The sequence below is a fragment of the Artemia franciscana genome, chromosome 15 (assembly GCF_032884065.1).
Source record: "Artemia franciscana chromosome 15, ASM3288406v1, whole genome shotgun sequence".
NCBI classification, from domain to species: Eukaryota; Metazoa; Arthropoda; class Branchiopoda; order Anostraca; family Artemiidae; genus Artemia; species Artemia franciscana.
The window spans coordinates 12710437-12728596 of NC_088877.1; the positions used below are offsets into that span (position 1 = coordinate 12710437).

General features: G+C 36.8%; 2 protein-coding genes across 2 annotated transcripts in view; one reads left to right on the top strand and one right to left on the bottom strand.

Moving 5' to 3' along the window:
• LOC136036531 (uncharacterized) overlaps positions 1-18160 on the bottom strand; it is a 41656-nt gene that overhangs the window by 5198 nt on the left and 18298 nt on the right. The window contains exons 2-4 of the mRNA XM_065718835.1: positions 17390-17481; positions 16299-16479; positions 13169-13443 (exon numbers count right to left, since the gene is read on the bottom strand). Of these exons, the coding sequence (XP_065574907.1) occupies positions 13169-13443; positions 16299-16479; positions 17390-17481 (548 nt within the window). The remainder of the gene's footprint in view (positions 1-13168; positions 13444-16298; positions 16480-17389; positions 17482-18160) is intronic.
• Positions 2122-15988, top strand: LOC136036062 (uncharacterized). The gene is made up of 2 exons (XM_065718021.1): positions 2122-2972; positions 11072-15988. Exons 1-2 carry the CDS (start codon positions 2813-2815, stop codon positions 15127-15129), a joined length of 4218 nt encoding a protein of 1405 aa, XP_065574093.1. The 5' UTR covers positions 2122-2812; the 3' UTR covers positions 15130-15988.

Consider the following 18160-nt stretch of genomic DNA (forward strand, 5'->3'; position numbering starts at 1 on the left):
AATACATCTGCCACCTCTCCCCTCCCAATTGATGCTCCAGTGGAGTCTTCCCTCTCTCCTTAGAGGATTCTTGAAAACACATTCTAAAATTGTGGAAATGTCGCAAAAAATCGTCGCAAAAAAGTTATCCTAATGTAAGGCTTATAACTTTTCGAAGCACTTAATCATAAAAAAAGAGTTTTTATAAAAGTATTTGTGCTTGCTCGACGGTTTGAAATTCCAAAACTTTTAAACGAAAATTCTTTACAAATATTTAGTTAAAGCCTAAACTCGGTTTCCAGATTTTCATGCATATTCAATAGATGGCGAACCCTTAAATTTGCAAAAGTACAATTTTTAAATAATTTTTAAATTCAAGGACTAGATTGTATTAGATACCTGCTATGGAAGGTATTTCGTGGGAGTGGGGGGAATGTAACCAAACTCATAAATAACGCAAAACAAGCATTTAACTTATGTCGGAAAATTTGGCTCTTTCTAAATGGAAAATTCCCTCATCCCAAGAAAAATCCCTCCATGGAAACTTCCTCAAATGTAGAATACCCCTCGCCAACGCCCAACGAAAATTCTCCCCAGGTAATTTCTTGCAGACGAATGGCTGAAAATTCTTCTTAGGACACTTTCATCAGAAAAACACTTCAGATTCTTGCACAATTCGTGCCATAAAACCTCCCCCCTCCGCAGGAAAAGTTTACCAGAAATCCCCCACCCTAGTGGAAAACTCCACCACCTGAAAACTTATCCATGGAGAATTCCTTCTGTGGTAAATCCCCCCCACACAAAAAGATCCTTTGGGCTATTCTTACCAGGTAAAAATTTCACCCGGACAATTTCTCATGACATCTCCATATGTAAAATTCGCCGGCAGAGAGGAAGTAAGACAGCCAAAAAGAATTTGGTATAGGAATTCAGGCAAATTCCCCCGGTATAAAATTCCCCCTGGAAGGTTCAGCCCCAGAAAATTCCCTCCCATTGAATAATTCTCCCTGTGAAAAAACTACATTAGTAAATGCACCCCCCCTTAAAAAAATTATACTTCCCAGTGACAAATACTATGCTTCTTACACTAGATTCTTACTCTCTACTCTGAAGTTTGGTTTTTGTCCAAATTTTGTAAGAAAATTTGTAATAGAAAAAAAAATTCAAAGTGCTAAAAAACTTTTGCTTAATGAGCAAGGTGATAAGAAGGGCTCTGCACATGAAAGGGGCTGTTCCCTTCTCAACATCTCAATTACGCTTAAGTTTGAATCTTTCTCTCAATTCTACTTTATTAAACAGTAAAAACTTTAGCGATTGTAAAACTTACTTTAGCGATTGTAAAAACTTAGCCCCTGTAAAAGTGTGTCATTGATACAAATACCCCCCCCCCCCCTCAAAAAAAAGTTCACTATTCCGAATGAAAAATTCTTTTTAGCTTATTCTTCATATTCTTACTAAAAAAAGATACTAATTTTTACTTTATTTCTGATCGTTTATTAATTCATTCCGAAAATTACTTCTATGTTGAAAACTTTTCCAAGATCCCTCCCCTCCATCGAGAAGTTTCTCGTAGATAATTCTAATAGATAGTTCTTCATGGATTATTTATCATGAGTTGAATGAGCAAATTTGTATTTGAATTCAGCCAAATTTTACCGTGTAAAATTTCTGATCAAAAGTCTACCCCCCCCCCCCAAAAAAAAAAACTTCCCTTCCAAATGGAAAATCATCCCTGTTGAAAATAGCTCTTTTCCTAAGAATATACCACACTTTCAAAGAATCCGTCACAGTCTTTCCTCTCCGACAAATACACCCCCCCCCCCCAAAAAAAAACGTGCAAAATACGCCTTGTTGAAAATAATCACCGGCGAATCGTTCGGAGGGCGCGAAGTGCCCCCACCAGCTAGGTGTTGGGGGTACCGGGACACAGGGAACATAAATGACGACCAGGACACTCAAAGTGAAATTACAGACCGGGAAACCGGAACACAAATGACGACCGGGAAACCGGGAGGATCAGGCCCTATGAACGGCCCTAGAAATTTCTGGTTGGTGGTGGGACCATTGATTGATTGTGATAAAATTACGTAAAAAAGCCAAAAAAAAACAAAAAAAAACGCACGGGTGGCTCGTAACCAGCCATCCGTCTCATTTAAGATATATATATATATATATATATATATATATATATATATATATATATATATATATATATATATATATTTATTTATTCTTTACATAGAAGGCTGGGAGTTCGGATTGGGTTCTTGGATTATGAATGACGGGAAACTCCCTTTAAGAGGGAAATTGAAAAATTCTGAGCCTACAATGTAAATTTTATGCTTTTAACCATTCCCTTCCTAATACATTGAACTGTGTGCACCTATGAGGTAAACACTATCAGGTAAAAAAAAAAAAAAAAAAAGCTGTTGCTACTTGCTCATATCATATACATTTATGCTGGTGTGGACAAGAGAGTTACGCAAAATACATTACTTAACGAAGCATATCTTACAAATCTCTTACCCCCCGCTCTTGGCTTCGGAAAGGCCCTCTTTTAATTAAAAAAAAAATTGAAATGAATGAATAATGGAATAACTTCGAAAAATGTTAAACACAAGAGGACAGGAGAACCATTGCGCCGAAACTAGTAATTAGTAACAATGAAGTTGACCGCTCCATTTACATTTTAACATAATTATTGAAACTGTTTCCCAGACACAGAGCATACAGCATTATTGCAATTGGGGTTGTTCCAAGACAGGGTGATTCTTATTTGGGCGTTTGGGGGCGTCGAAATCTCTAGGGTAAACTATTGGAAACAGAAAGTTTTATGTCTTGTCACCGGGTTGTAATTACGACTTGTAAACGTTTGGAAAAAAAGAAAGAGACTTGTTCTAAAATAGAGCTCAAAAAAGCAACATTTATAAGACTTATATTTTTTAATTTGTATACTGTTCAGAGTCTGGAATATTGCATTACTAAAAGTTCTTGTAAGTGTCTGTTAGTTACATAAAACAATTAGGCCTACTTCTGAGGACTTGTGTTTTCAGTTAATGGGAGGAGGGAGGTGTAGCCCAAAAAGCATTTTTGAGCTGATGATTTGTTAAGTTTCTTCTAATGCATCAAAATAAGGTAGAAATGGAGGTAAATTCTAGTTAATTGACCTCTTGCTATCACGAAAAGGGCTTAGGTTAGGAAAATGAAACTTTCAGGGATGGGTCTACAGGCTAAACTATATAATGGGAAGATATTTCAAAGTACCCACCTTGGTAAAATCTTAGTTAATTGACTTCTTGCTATCTCAGAAAGGGTTTAGGTTAGGAAAATGAAACTTTCAGGGATGAATCTACAGTGTAAAGTATGTCCCGGGAAGGTATTTTGAAGCAACTACCTCCACTCCTTCTCCCTCTAGAGGGGTTTGACCTTTAATGACCTTTAAAAATATGTGGGTCACAAAAGTGAAACCTTGCAAAATAGGTATTCTGCTTAATTGAAGTACAACAAAATTGTTTTCAGCTTCATAACTTTGCTCAATTCCATTTTACAAGGCTTTAAAGGTATGCAAATATATTTCCTAAATTTTGAAAAAAAACAACAACATTGATTTGGCTCAAAATTCTATTCAAATAACAGGAATTGCATTTTCAGAACTAAAGGCAGAGAAAACCCAGCTAGTAACTGAATATTAATGTAAAATGTTGTAATTTCAAAATTTCAATAGGTATAGACCTGTCATGTAGGCACATTTCAGGGCCCTCTAGAGGGAAAAGGAGTGGAGGTGGGTACTTTAAAATACCTTCCCAGGACATACTTTAGCCTGTAGACCTATCCATGAAAGTTTCATTTTCCTAATCTAAACCCTTTCCAAGATAGCAAGAAGTCAATTAACTAGAATTTTACCGAGGTAGGTACTTCAAAATACCTTCCCAGGACATACTTTAGCCTCTAGACGCATCCCTGAAAGTTTCATTTTCCTAACCTAAACCCTTTCCAACATAACAAGAAGTCAATTAACTATAATTCTACCGTAAATGTTATTGTATTTCAGGTTTATTTTTCATTGTTTTCTTATAGTATTGCTAAAGAATCCTGCGTCCTTGTTATTGAATTTTTCTTTCTCTATGACATGATTCCTCCAAGGAAAGATCCTCCAACATAGCCCCTTCTCCTCAGCCCCACCTCCAAACAAAATAAAATCCCCCTGAAAACGTCTGTACACTTCCCAGTAACCATTACTATATGTAATTAAATAAAAAAAAAAAACTAATTTTTTAGCTGAAAGTAAGGAGCGACATTAAAACTTAAAACGAACATAAATTACTCCGTATATGAAATGGGTTGTCCCCTCCACAATCCCACGCTCTTTACGCTAAAGCTTTTAATTGTTTTAAAAAGTAGAATTGTGGCAAAGAGTCAAACTTTAGCGTAAAGAGCGAGGAATTGCGGAGGGGACAACCCATTTCATATACGGAGTAATTTATGTTCGTTTTAGGTTTTAATATCGCTCCTTACTTTCAGCTAAAAAATTAGTTTTTTTATTTAATTTCTGAACGTTTTTGAATTAATGCATGTTTGGTTTTGGCTCTCCGCACATAAATTATTAAAATGAAATTTGCATATTAATTCCTTTTTTGGCTAAATGACTTTCTCTTAGTTTTGATCAGATGATTTTGAGAAATAAGGGGTGAGGAAGGAGGCCTAGTTGCCCTGTAATTTTTCGGTTACTTAAAAAGGCAACTAGAACTTTTAATTTTAACGAACGTTTTTATTAGTAAAAAATATGCGTAACTTAAGAATTAACTTACGTAACAAACTTTCATAACCTTATATTTTTATTATGTATACGAGGGGGTTTGTACCCTTGTTAATACCTCGCTCTTTACACTAAATCGTAAGTTTTGTCCCAATTCTTTAAGAATGACCCCTGAATCAGAAAGGCCTAGATGGCCTAGATGGCCTCCAATTTTTTTGGTCACTTAAAGAGGGCACTAGAACTTTTCATTTCCGGTAGAATGAGCCCTCTTGCGACATTCTAGGACCACTTGGTCGATACGATGACCCCTGGGGAAAAGAAAGGACAAAAAAACAAACAAACAAATAAACACGCACCCGTGATTTGTCTTCTGGCAAAAAATATAAAATTCCACATTTTTGTAGATAGGAGCTTGAAACTTCTAAAGTAGGGTTCTCTGATACACAGAATCTGATGGTGTCATTTTCGTTAAGATCCTATGACTTTTAGGGGGTGTTTTCCCCTATTTTCCTAAATAAGTCAAATTTTCTCAGGCTCGTAACTTTTTATGGGTAAAACTATGATGAAACTTATATATTTGAAATCAGCATTAAAATGCGATTCTTTTGATGTAGCTATTGATATCAAAATTCGATTTTTTAGAGTTTTGGTTACTATTGAGCCGGGTCGCTCCTTACTACAGTTTGTTACCACGAACTGTTTGATTTCTGAACGTTTTTGAAACAATGTATGTTTTGATTTTGGCTCTCCGCAGAGGAATAATTAACATGAATTTTGCAAGTTTATTTTTTTGGGCTAAATGGCTTTCTCATAGTTTTGATAGTTTTCATAGTAGTTGCCCTGCGATTTTTTGGTTACTTAAAAAGGCAACTAAAACTTTAAATTTTTTACTAATGTTTTTGGTAATGGGGGAAGTGTAAAGACGTTTTGAGGGGGATTTTTGGTTGGGGGAGGGGTTGACAAGAATTTTACCGAGGTATGTACTTCAAAATACCTTCCCAGGACATACTTTAGCCTCTAGACGCATCCCTGAAAGTTTCATTTTCCTAACCTAAACCCTTTCCAAGATAACAAGAAGTCAATTAACTATAATTCTACCGTAAATGTTATTGTATTCTTATTTATTCACGTTTATTCTAAATAAGAAGAGAGGATAGATTAATTCCTCCCCTTATACCCCTTTCCTATATTTATCTGAACGGCCATGTAGATTTAGACTAATTGGGAATTGAAATGTAATTTTCTCAGGCTTCTGGAATCTCCCAAACCAACACAGTGAGGGATATCACCCCTCCTTCCTGATAGCTGATGAGCAATAGTACAAATTTTCAATTTATTTATTTACGTTTGACTCTTTCTCTCAACTCTGCTTTTTAAAACAGTACAAAACATTAGCGCAAAGAGCGGGGCGTTGATGAGGAACCAGCCCTTTTCATATACGAAGTAATTTCTGTTCGTTTTAAGTTTTAATGTCGCTCCTTACTTTCAGCTAAAAAAATTGTTTTTGTTTTTTATTTAATTAAATAAAAAAACTTATTTTTTTAGCTGAAAGTAAGGAGCGACATTAAAACTTAAAACGAACAGAAATTACTCCGTATATGAAATGGGTTGTCCCCTCCGCAATCCCCCGCTCTTTACGCTAAAGCTTTTAATTGTTTTAAAAAGTAGAATTGTGGCAAAGAGTCAAACTTTAGCGTAAAGAGCGAGTTTTTTATTTAATTTCTGAACGTTTTTCAATTAATGCATGTTTGGTTTTGGCTCTTCACACATAAATTATTAAAATGAAATTTGTATATTAATTCTTTTTATGGCTAAATGGCTTTCTCTTAGTTTTGATCAGACGATTTTGAGAAATAAGGGGTGGAGAAGGAGGCCTAGCTGCCCTCCAAGTTTTCGGTTACTTAAAAAGGCTACTAGAATTTTTAATTTTTAACGAACGTTTTTATTAGTAAAAAATATACGTAACTTAAGAATTAACTTACCTAACAAACTTTCATAACCTTATATTTTTATTATGTATACGAGGGGGTTTGTACCCTCGTTAATACCTCGCTCTTTACACTAAATCTTAACTTTTCTCCCAATTCTTTAAGAATGACCCCTGAATCAGAAAGGCCGTAGAAATAAATAGTTGAAATTACTAAAAATACTTTAGCATAAAGAGCAAGGTATTTATCTCTTCCTAAATACCTCGCCCTTTATGCTAGTGTATTTAGAACCCCTCATATGCGTAATAATCTTTGTTCGTTTTAAGTTTCAATGCTACTTCTTCCTTTCATTTGAAAAAAAAAGTGTTCATGTTTATTTTTTATTGTTTTCTTATAGTAATGCTAGAGAATCCTGCGCCCTTTTCATTGAAATTTTCATCCCCCATGATAGATTCCTCCAAGGAAAGATCCTCCAACATAGCCCCCTCTCCTCAGCCCCACCCCCAAACAAAATAAAATCCCCCTGAAAACGTCTCTACACTTCCCAATAACCATTACTATATGTAAACACTGGTCAAAGTTTGTAACTTGCAGCCCCTCCCCCAGGGATTATGGGGGAGTAAGTCATCCCCAACGACATAGTTATTATATTTTTGACTATGCTGAAAAAATGGCTATCTCAAAATTTTGATTCTTTGACTTTGGGAAAAAAATGAGCGTGGGAGGTGGCCTAGATGCACTCCAACTTTTTTGGTTACTTAAAAGGGCAATAGAACTTTTCATTTCCATAAGAATGAGCCCTCTTGCGACATTCTAGGACCACTTGGTCGATACAATGACCCCTGGAAAAAAAAACAAATAAACACGCACCCGTGATTTGTCTTCTGGCAAAAATAAAAAATTCCACATTTTTGTAGATAGGAGCTTGAAACTTCTACAGTAGGGTTCTCTGATACGCTGAATCTGATGGTGTCATTTTCGTTAAGATCCTACGACTTTTAGGGGGTGTTTCCCCCAATTTTCCTAAATAAGGCAAATTTTCTCAGGTTCGTAACTTTTGATGGGTAAGACTAAACTTGATGAAACTCATATATTTAAAATCAGCATTAAAATGCGATTCTATTGATGTAGCTATTGATATCAAATTTAAATTTTTTAGAGTTTTGGTTACTATTGAGCCGGATCGCTCCTTACTACAGTTCGTTACCACGAACTGTTTGATTTCTGAACGTTTTTGAAAAAATGTTTGTTTTGATTTTGGCTCTCCGCAGAGGAATAATTAACACGAATTTTGCAAGTTTATTTTTTGGGCTAAATGGCTTTCTCATAGTTTTGATAGTTTTCATAGTAGTTGCCCTGCGATTTTTTGGTTACTTAAAAAGGCAACTAAAACTTTAAATTTTTTACTAATGTTTTTATTAGTAAAAGATAAACGTAACTTATAAATTAGCTTACGTAACGAACTTTTGTAATCTCATGTTTTTATTACATATATGAAGGGTAATGGTTATGGGGAAGTGTAAAGACGTTTTGAGGGGGATTTTTGGTTGGGGGAGGGGTTGACAAGAGGGAGATATGTTGGGGGAGCTTTCCATCGAGGAATTTGTCACGGGGGAAGAAAATTTCCATGAAGGGAGTGTAGGATTTTCTAGCATTATTAAAAAAAAACAATGAAAAAATAAATATGAAAAGTTTTTTCAACTGCAAGTAAGGAGTAGCATTAAAACGAACAGAAATTACTACGCATATGAGGGGCTCACCTCCTCCTAATACCTCGCTCTTTACGCTAAAATATTTTTAGTGATTTCAACTATTTATTCTACGGCTTTTGTGATTTAGGGGTCATTCTTAATGAATTGGGGCTTATCATTCTGATTCCAAATAAATAAGTTTCATTAAGTTTGACTGAGAAAATTTGGCTGATTTTCAAAAATATGGGTAAACACCTCTTAGAAGTTACAGAATTTTAATGAAAATCACATCAACAGATTTAGCGTATCAAAGAGCCTTTGGTTGAGTTTTCAAGCTCATATCTGGAAAAATGTGGAATTGTATATTTTTTTGCCAGAAGAAAGATCACGGATGCGTGTTTATTTGGTGATGTTTATTCCCCAGGGATGATCGTATCGACCCAGTGGCCATATAACGTTAGGAGAGTGTATATTTTAACGGAAATGTAAAGTTATAGTACCTTTTTTAATTAAAAACAATTGGAGGGCAACTAGGCCCCCTCCCGTGCCTTTTCCCCCAAGATTGTTCGATCAAAATTTTGAGAGCTTTTTAGTTCAGCATAGTTAAAAGGCTCAATGACCGTGTCTTTTGAGATAAAATGGCCCCCTATAGTCCATGGGGAAATGTTTTTAAATTATAAAATTAGCCGATTGTTAACGTATAGTATCTCTTACTGGGATACATTTTTCAGGCCGGGAGGAGAGGAGCAATTTCCTTCTGGGAGGTTTTATCACAGGGAGAAATTTCCATGGAGAGGGAAGTTTTCAGGGTTGAACTTTTCGGAGGAAATTTACTCTGGGTGAATTTGCAAGTATTCAAGTATTCAATTTGCAAGTATCTTGAAAAATAGTATGTGCGTAGTTTGGCATATTTGTGTATGGTCAACAAAAATTACTACCAATAAGAGTTGGGCTAATGTCCCTTTCTCTTTTCCAGTACTGTAAAAGTCTAAAGCCTGTTATGTCCTTCCCATTTTATTGAGAACTAATAAATAAAAAAAACTAGTTTTTTTTAAATGAAAGTAAAACATTAAAATTTAGCGACATTAAAATTTAAAACGAACAGAAATTGCTCCGCACATGAAAGGGGCTGTTCCCTTCTCAACACCCCGATCTTTACGCTATAGTTTGAATCTTTCTCTCAATTCTACTTTATTAAACAGTAAAAACTTTAGCGTAAAGAGCGGGGTGTTGAGAACGGAACAGCCTCTTTCATATACGGGATAATTTCTGTTCGTTTTAAGTCTTAATGTCGCTCCTTACTTTCAGTTAAAAAACCTAGTTCTTTTTTTATTTAATTTCTGAACATTTTTGAATTAATGTTTGATTTTGGCTCTCCGCACATAAATCATAGAAATTAAATTTTGCGTATTAATTCTTTTTTTGTGTCAATGGATGTCTCTTAGTTTTTATCAGACGATTTTGATAAGAAAAAGGGGTGGGGGAGGACCCCTAGTTGCCCGCCAATTTTCAGTTTCTTAAAAAGGCAACTAGAACTTAATTTTTAGCGAACATATTTAATTAGTAAAAAGTTTACGTAACTTGAGAATTAACTTACGTAACAAGCTTCTATATTCTTATATTTTTATTATGTATAGGAGGGGGTTTGTCCCCTTGTTAATATCTCGCTCTTGACACTTCAATTAAATTTTAATTTAAAATTTAGCTTAAATTTCACTCTTCAAGCTTAAATTTTGTCCTAATTCTTTAAGAATGATCCCTGAATCAGAAAGGCCGAAGAATAAATGGTTGAAACTGCTAAAAATACTTAGGCGTAAAGAGCGAGGTATTTAGGAGAAAAATTCCTCATATGCGTAATAATCTCTGATCGTTTTAAGTTTTAATACTGCTCTTTACTTTCAGTTGAAAAACTGTTTCATATTTATTTTTTCATTTTTTTTTTAATAATGCTAAGAAATCCTGCGCCCCCTTTATTGAATTTCTCTTCCCCCATGACGTATTCCTCCAAGGAAAGGTCCTCCCATATAGCCCTCTCCCTTCAACCCCCCCCCCCCCCAACCAAAAAACCCCTGAAAACGTCCGTACACTTCACATTTAACCATTACTGTATGTACACATTGGTCAAAGTTTTCTGTTTTACAAAACATCAACGACAAATAAAAATAAAATCTCTATAATAATCAGCATAACTGGGAGAAACTATTAAAAATAATGAACATTAATTCCGGGAAGCTCAGTGATTTCAGTTTTTATTTCAGTGTAATTTTTATTTTAAATGCTGTAAATATAAAAAACTCTTGAAACATATTTCGTATTCAGTAAAATACAAATGACACAACGGGCTTTTGACTTTTACGCTCAATGTTTTTGATTTATATCTTCGATACCCGAAGTATGACTTATAAGAACCTAACAATATGAACTTGTTTTCGGACAATTTTTGCACGTATCATACGTGAGCTTTTAGGTGCCTTATAGCACTTGACGATTGTTTTACGAATTCAAATTTACATAGATTAAGTCCTATTGGTAAGCTGTGAGATATATGTAAGGAGATTTTAGTAAGCCATTGAAAGAGAAGCAGTTTTAGCCCCCTTTTCTTAGGTGGATTTGACATCCAAGTAATTTCCAGTAATGGTTTACTCTTTTAACTTTGGATCCCCTTTAAAAGAATTGTGAATATAGTTTTCGACACAATCAAATATCTTTCTTTTTAGTTTCACTTATAAGTTCTCTTTCGATGATGGGTAAAAAAATGAAGAAAAGAGGCTCTCGTGGCAAAAAGTTCATTAACAAATACAAAGAAATACAAGAAAAAATAAAGGTTCAAAGAAGTAACCAGGAGTATTCGAGAGAATATGAGTACGAAAGGTTAAGTACTATTTGCAAATCCACGGAAGAAGGTGGACAACAGGGAAATAAAATCAACGATGATGGTTTCCAAACGCACTTTGAAGCAAAGGTGTTAGAAAAGATTGATATCGAAGGGAATTTTGAAAATGATAAGCAGGGCATGAAGTTCAAAGAGTGCATGGAAATTAAGGAGTGCAAGGATATGGAAAAGGTTGACCTCCAAGAGAGTATGCTGGAATATTTTGAGCTGGAAGAAGAAAATGAGTTCCAGGTTAATGACATCTATAATGAAAACGATGATAAAATGACCCCACAACAAGTACAAAATTTTCAAAAGGATCGACCAAGTGTTATTCAGAAGGTTGACCTCCAAGAGAGTATGCTGGAATATTTTGAGCTGGAAGAAGAAAATGAGTTCCAGGTTAATGACATCTATAATGAAAACGATGATAAAATGACCCCACAACAAGTACAAAATTTTCAAAAGGATCGACCAAGTGTTATTCAGGAAACACGTGGCGCATCACTTTGTAATCCAGTGGATCTAAATGTTTACGAAACCAAGAAATCGGCACTTTCATCTACTGAGGCTGCCATAATCTTGAAGACCGCTCACGAAACTGGTATATCATGGTTTAAACTGTGCAAAAACACTGTTTCGTCCTATCCTGCTGCAGGTAGTATTTTTTTAGTATATTCAGATAGTATTGAACGCATACAAGACTACAAGGCCGATGGTTACCGTTATAGCAGTACTAGTGGGGGACACTCGGTAACTGTACCCTCTGTTCATCCAAACTTCAGAAAGAGAGTTAATCAACGGCTGATTGAAGGCAAGACGGTCGATTTGAAGAGATATATCTTTCGATATGAGCCATGTGTATTCACCTGTCCATTTGAGCACTGCCTATATACGGTTATTCATTATGTTGGTACTTGTGACATAAAATCAATTTGTGACCCCCATGGAAACCATAAAAAGAAAGAAGGAGTAAAAACCACCCCTTTTGTGCCTTCTGAGAAATCTGTATTAATAAGAGCAAAAACTATAGCAAAGACCACAATATTGACGCCCCGAGAACATTTTCATGGGGAGTTTAGTAAGACAGTGAATGAGCTGCAGACAAATGTTCCAAGAAGCCAGAGGCAGGTAAACGACACCTTTTCTTTGGCCAGAAAAAGCATGATATCCAAAGACACATGTAACATGATTCGATATCTTATGATAGAAACTGATTTTGTTGTGACAGAAAAATTTTTTGGGCAAGGAGAAGCAGCTGTCACCTGTGTATCAGAGTTTGCAATCTTAGAAGTTATATATTTCGTAAAACACGGTATTCCCATAGTGTTCTATTATGATACAAAATATAACATTGGAAATTACTGGGTTTCAGCACTGACATTCCGACATCCTGACTTCGACCATAAAGGAACAACACCTATCATTCCAATTGCATTTTTACTTCACACAAATAGATCAGCTGATTCGCACGAAGAGCTGTTTATGGTTCTTATGAAGAAAGCACCAAGCATCAATTCACCCCGAAATGCTTTTGTGAGTGATAGAGAAAAGGGTATAGAGGTTGCGAGAAATAAAATATTTCCTCTTATTCAACCTGCTCATTGCTGGCTACACTTCCGGATCAATGCTAAATATGCACTTCAAAAAATGGGTGCACCTAAAGGAGACATCAAGGTAGTTCAAGACGATATTCTTCAGTTGCTAAGATCAAAAAATATAGATGAGTACAACCAGATAAGAACTGAAAGGCTCGTGAAATGGTCCATCCCTGCACTTAAGTATTTTCAAGTTAATTTGGAACCTGATATGTTGAAGTATGACTGTGCCTTCATCGTTTCCCAAATCCCTGATTTTAATCCAGTCTCTGGGATAACCAACAATACCGCAGAGTCATTCAACGCTGTGATGAAAAGAGTTATACAACAACAGCGAGACGTACCAATGGACAGATGTATCTTGGGCCTCCTTTGTTTAGACGATGAATATTATACACACATATCTCGTGGATACAAGGGAATAGGAGATTATAGACTCCTTGAGAAGGCACATAAGGAATATATAGTTCATATAAAGAAGGAGGAAGATCCAGTTGAATCCAGGAAGGAAATGTTTCTGCGTATGGTCCAAGAAGTAGATGGATCAGATTCCTTTTGCGAAAAAAATTCGACAAAAGAAGACCACCAGCTAAGTGGTATAGTTGACATAGCAGAAGCACTATGGAGAAAGGGACATGTTACATTTTGCAACGAAAATCAAGTGTATCTTGTTTCAAATCTGACTAGAAAGAAGGTTAATGTTGTGACACCACGCACAGAAACAATCACTGTTAGAGGAAATAAAATTGTTACAAAGGGTACTAAGAGGAAGAGCTTGGTTGAAGCTTATGATTGTTCTTGTGATTTTGGACTTTCTGCATGCCCTTGCAAACTAGCAGTTTTAAGATCTCGAGGACATGATCTAGTAGCCGAAAAATCCACTATACAGCTGAAAACTCTCAAGAACGTCAAAGTAAGATCTAAAAGGTATGTGAGGCCTGGAATAAAAAGCTCATTAACCATTCAGGACTGTTACAATATTAAACCTGCAGCAGATTCTGTAGCAGCCCATAATTTGTCGTTTACTTCTGATAGTGATAATGAAGTAGCTTCACTTAAAAAGACTTCCGAGTACCAATCGAGAAGCTCTGACGGGGACCATAATTCAAAAGTTGCAAAGCATACAGAAGATATACAGTTTGTGAAGATTGTAAAAAAAAGGAAGCATTGCCCAACTCAACCGGTGAAACCCAGAAAAATGGCAAGGAGACGGAATATTCGTTTTGAAGCTACCCCGTCTTCAATTCCTTCATCAATTTGTCATGGTTATGCGTTTACAGGTCCCATAAATGATTTGTATGATGAGGCAAAAGAAGTGATCAGCCTTTTAAAAAGGCTTTTCGGAATAGTGGTCGAATCTACCAATTCTGCTGTCGTAGAAAACGCAGCGAAACTAGTCTGGTGGAGAGCTACTAATTTTCCCTTAAGGGACACAGACGTGTTTACGTTTTTCTTTGAAGACATCGAATCACTGCTGAGGCCTGAGACTTGGCTCAAAACTGAAATGGTGTCCTACCTCGTGAATCTGGTTACTTCTAGCTGTGTGTCAGCAAGAACCATCGATATTTATTCTACTTTCAATTTGACAAATATTGATGCTTTAAAGTCGTACCCAGAAACGCCCAGAGAAAGATTTAGTGATGTTTCACAGGATTGCAGTGTTCTCTTTGTTCCATTGTGTGTCAATATGCGTGATATATCAGATAGGGAGCGCAAGAATCATTTCATTTTGGGAATATGTGATTTCTCCAGGAGAACTTTCTATCTTCTTGATAGTTTGAAGCCATTAAACCGTACTCAAGGGAGGCAAGTTCTTTCCAACCTAAAATATCTCATGGATGGGGTTGATAAACGCTACATAGAACTTGAACTTGGTTCATGTCGAATTGCTCCACAAGTAGATTCGTCAAGCTGCGGGCTTTTCGTTGTCAAATATGCCCAAGACTACGCAAATGGGATAACCTATTTGGGAAATACACTGTCAGTTGATCTTCCATCACCTTCTAAGTATAAGCGGTCAAAGGGAAGATCCACAGTATCCAATCAGAAAGTCATAGACTTATATAACGATGATACTGAAATGGCAAATATGAAAACTGTGGAACTAATGAATAAATATAGAAACGAATTGGCTGTCCAGGTACTTGAATCTCTTTTAATAAAGAACAGAATGGTCAGTTGTTATAACTGTCGAGAACAGATACCGGAGAACATGCAGCTCATATGTAAAAACTGTAAAGCAGTTGCCTGTAGTGATTGCGAAGAAAAATCCAGCAGGAACTTCTGTCAACTCTGCTGTGTCTGAGGAGAACTAGACTAGACAACAAGATCTGAGCTAACAAGAAACAACAACAGAACTAAACTAATTCTTCCAAAATTTTATCTCTTTGAAACACCAACAAAGCTGACAAAAACAAACTAAACTACGAAAGAGCGCTACTGAACGTCCACAGATTACGTAAACTGAGTCGTTCATCTTCTTCATTTGGAGAAACCTGTGCAGAAGAGAGCAATAACGAACATGAAGGGCCGTAGTGGTACCGGCGGGACATCTGTCCTTAAACTGCTGGGGATAGGCGATTCGGGTATCTGCACTTCCCACAGGTCCAATCCAGTAACCATTCAAAGACGGCGATTAATTCTTAATTTTGCGCTGCGTTTTCATTCACCCTGCGTTTTCATTCGTGCTGCGTTTTCATTCCCGCTGCGATTCTTTTTACGCAACCACAGAATAAGAAATAAAGAAAATACCGACAAGTGCATGAATCCGAAAATATGTGCGAACAAACATGGGTCCTAAACGAGACCGCTAACGGAAATTATCCAGTCCAAAAAATTTCTAGATTTCTGCGGAGCCTGCTAACAAGGTCTTAAGCCAGAATCTAAGGCTGTATTACGCGATGGATGTGAAAAATGGTTAGTGTATAGAGTGCATAAACAAATCCATCCCAGAGTATGAACTCTTTACAAAGATGTCAACCATAGGAAATATGCAGAGGTACTGTCCGCTTTGCAAGCTATCTGGAACATCAGCAGATCCCCCTTCATTAGTAGAAATTTCGAGCCTTATAACATCCAATGTCCCAAGTACTTCGGCTATCACGGACATAGTAAAAGGAGCGGAAGAGCAGCTTAAACGTGATATCACCGAAAGGATAGATGAAGACAAAGAGTGTAATGATAATCTTGAGAAAAACATGGTGGAAAAATGTACTTTCCCAGAAGTTGAAATCAATTGAAACAAACCTCTTGGAATCATACGAGAAAATCACAGACCTAATTGACCACAGCCATCCAGTTGACCTGCTCCTGCTGGACTTTGCTTGGGCCTTTGACAAGGTTCCTCACAGTCGGCTGCACTCTGAAATATACGCTATCGGTATTAATCGGGCTGTTGTAGACTGGCTGATGATATTCCTTACAAATCGCAAGCAGAAAGTTCACTTATTTGCTACAGATGGCCAGCCAATCTACTTTGACGAGACCGAAGTATTGAGCGGAGTACCACAGGGAGCTGTACTGGGTCCCAACAATCTTTTTCATTTACATCAATGATGTATTTAACCATATTGACAATGGCATGCACTTGTTTGCTGATGATTCCAAACTCTTTGGTATTGCATGCCCTCAGAGCATCCAGCGCGACATAGATGAGCTACAAGTTTAGACAAAAGACTGGCTTCTCCAATCTAATGTAGGAAAGTGCTGTGTATTACACCTTGGACCCAATAACCCAATGATGAACTGCACGATCTACAGCCCCACTACCAAAGTAAGAGAGCAACTAGAGAATAGAGCAGAAGAAAGGGATCTTGGTGTCATCATTCATGATTAACAAATTTCACAGCCATGTCCAGAATGTTGTTTCCCGTTCAAGCTCCAGTCTTGAACTGCTAAAATGAACTATCAACAGCAGACAGTTATCTATATTTATAAAAATTTTTAAGGCTATCGTCAGACCCCATCTCGATTTTGGTATGTGTCTTGCTGTTCCTTTTTATCGGCAAGATGTGAGGCTCATCGAAATCGTACGAGACGAGCAAAAAAAAATGCATACGAAGTCTAGTATCGACCTCAAATGAGGACCGCCTCAAATACCTCAAACTACCCACTCTAGTTTACAGACACGATCGCAGCGATATGATGCTTACTTACAAGCTGCAGAACAAAAAGTCAGCAATCTTTGGCGGCAATCTCAGTACAAGTAGCACAACACAAGAGGACACTAAGAAACTATCAGTCAAGCTACCGATCAAAAACTCGCTAAACATTCTGTACAAGAAGTCATAAACCGTTGGAATCAACTGAAATATTCAACTGTTAATGCTCCCTCGATCCAGTCACTCCAGGTCTGGAAGACCTTAAATCTGTCAGATGGATTAAGATGATTAAGTTGAAATGCCTTGGGAAATATAGTTTATGCCAAAGGGTGCTGTCTGCCAGCCATTGTGTGACCCAGTGGCATGAATTATCTTGGACTACAACGTTTTAACAATAAAACAGTATGTTCTCACAGCTCAAATAAAAAATACCTATTGGGATACTCAAACGTCAAAAACGCTCACGTGAGGATGGCGGGCAAAGAAGCGAGGATCATCAGAATCATTATCATCATCATTATCATAATCACCATCAAAATCATCCTCATTATCATCATCTTCATGCAATTTAGTGATAATCCAAGATCATGCTTTGTAAGAAGAATGACCGGGTCCTTGCTAAGAAGAAACTGGATTCATAAATCCCCGCCCTATCTCTACCTGATGTAACCTGATCTACCTATAACTACCTGAAGTAAAATCAAAAGGGCTGTGCTCATTGGGAAAAAGAACTGTGGAAAGGGGGAACGAATTGCCCAGGATGGGGCCACCTCTGCCTCAAAACCAAGTGCTTCGACTCCTGCCATAACACCAACACGTCACTCCTCATATACTCCTGAACCTTGCACTCCAAAAAAACATGCCCATGTTATAACGCAGTGACTGAAAGTTTTACCGCGAGAGGTGATGAAACATGCTACGTCAGAACTGAGAAACCCATCAGAAAGATAAATTTATGAGTGATTTAGACCAGACTTTGCCAATCCCCCTATAGACAGCTTTGTCGAGAAGATGTAGTACTACGCGCCTCCTCCGCATGTGCTTTCCCCTTGCAAGTGTTAATGCTACCCCATGTCCTTTGCTTTGCTTATTGTGTATCTTAGGTGATTGGGTTATAATAAAAGACTGAAATCAACTGCTAAAGCAACTAAATTCATTTTTATATAAATAATCTCAACGTTGCCATGAGTTGAAATAATATCTCTTTTTCTCTCACCACCACCCAATTTTTCTTCT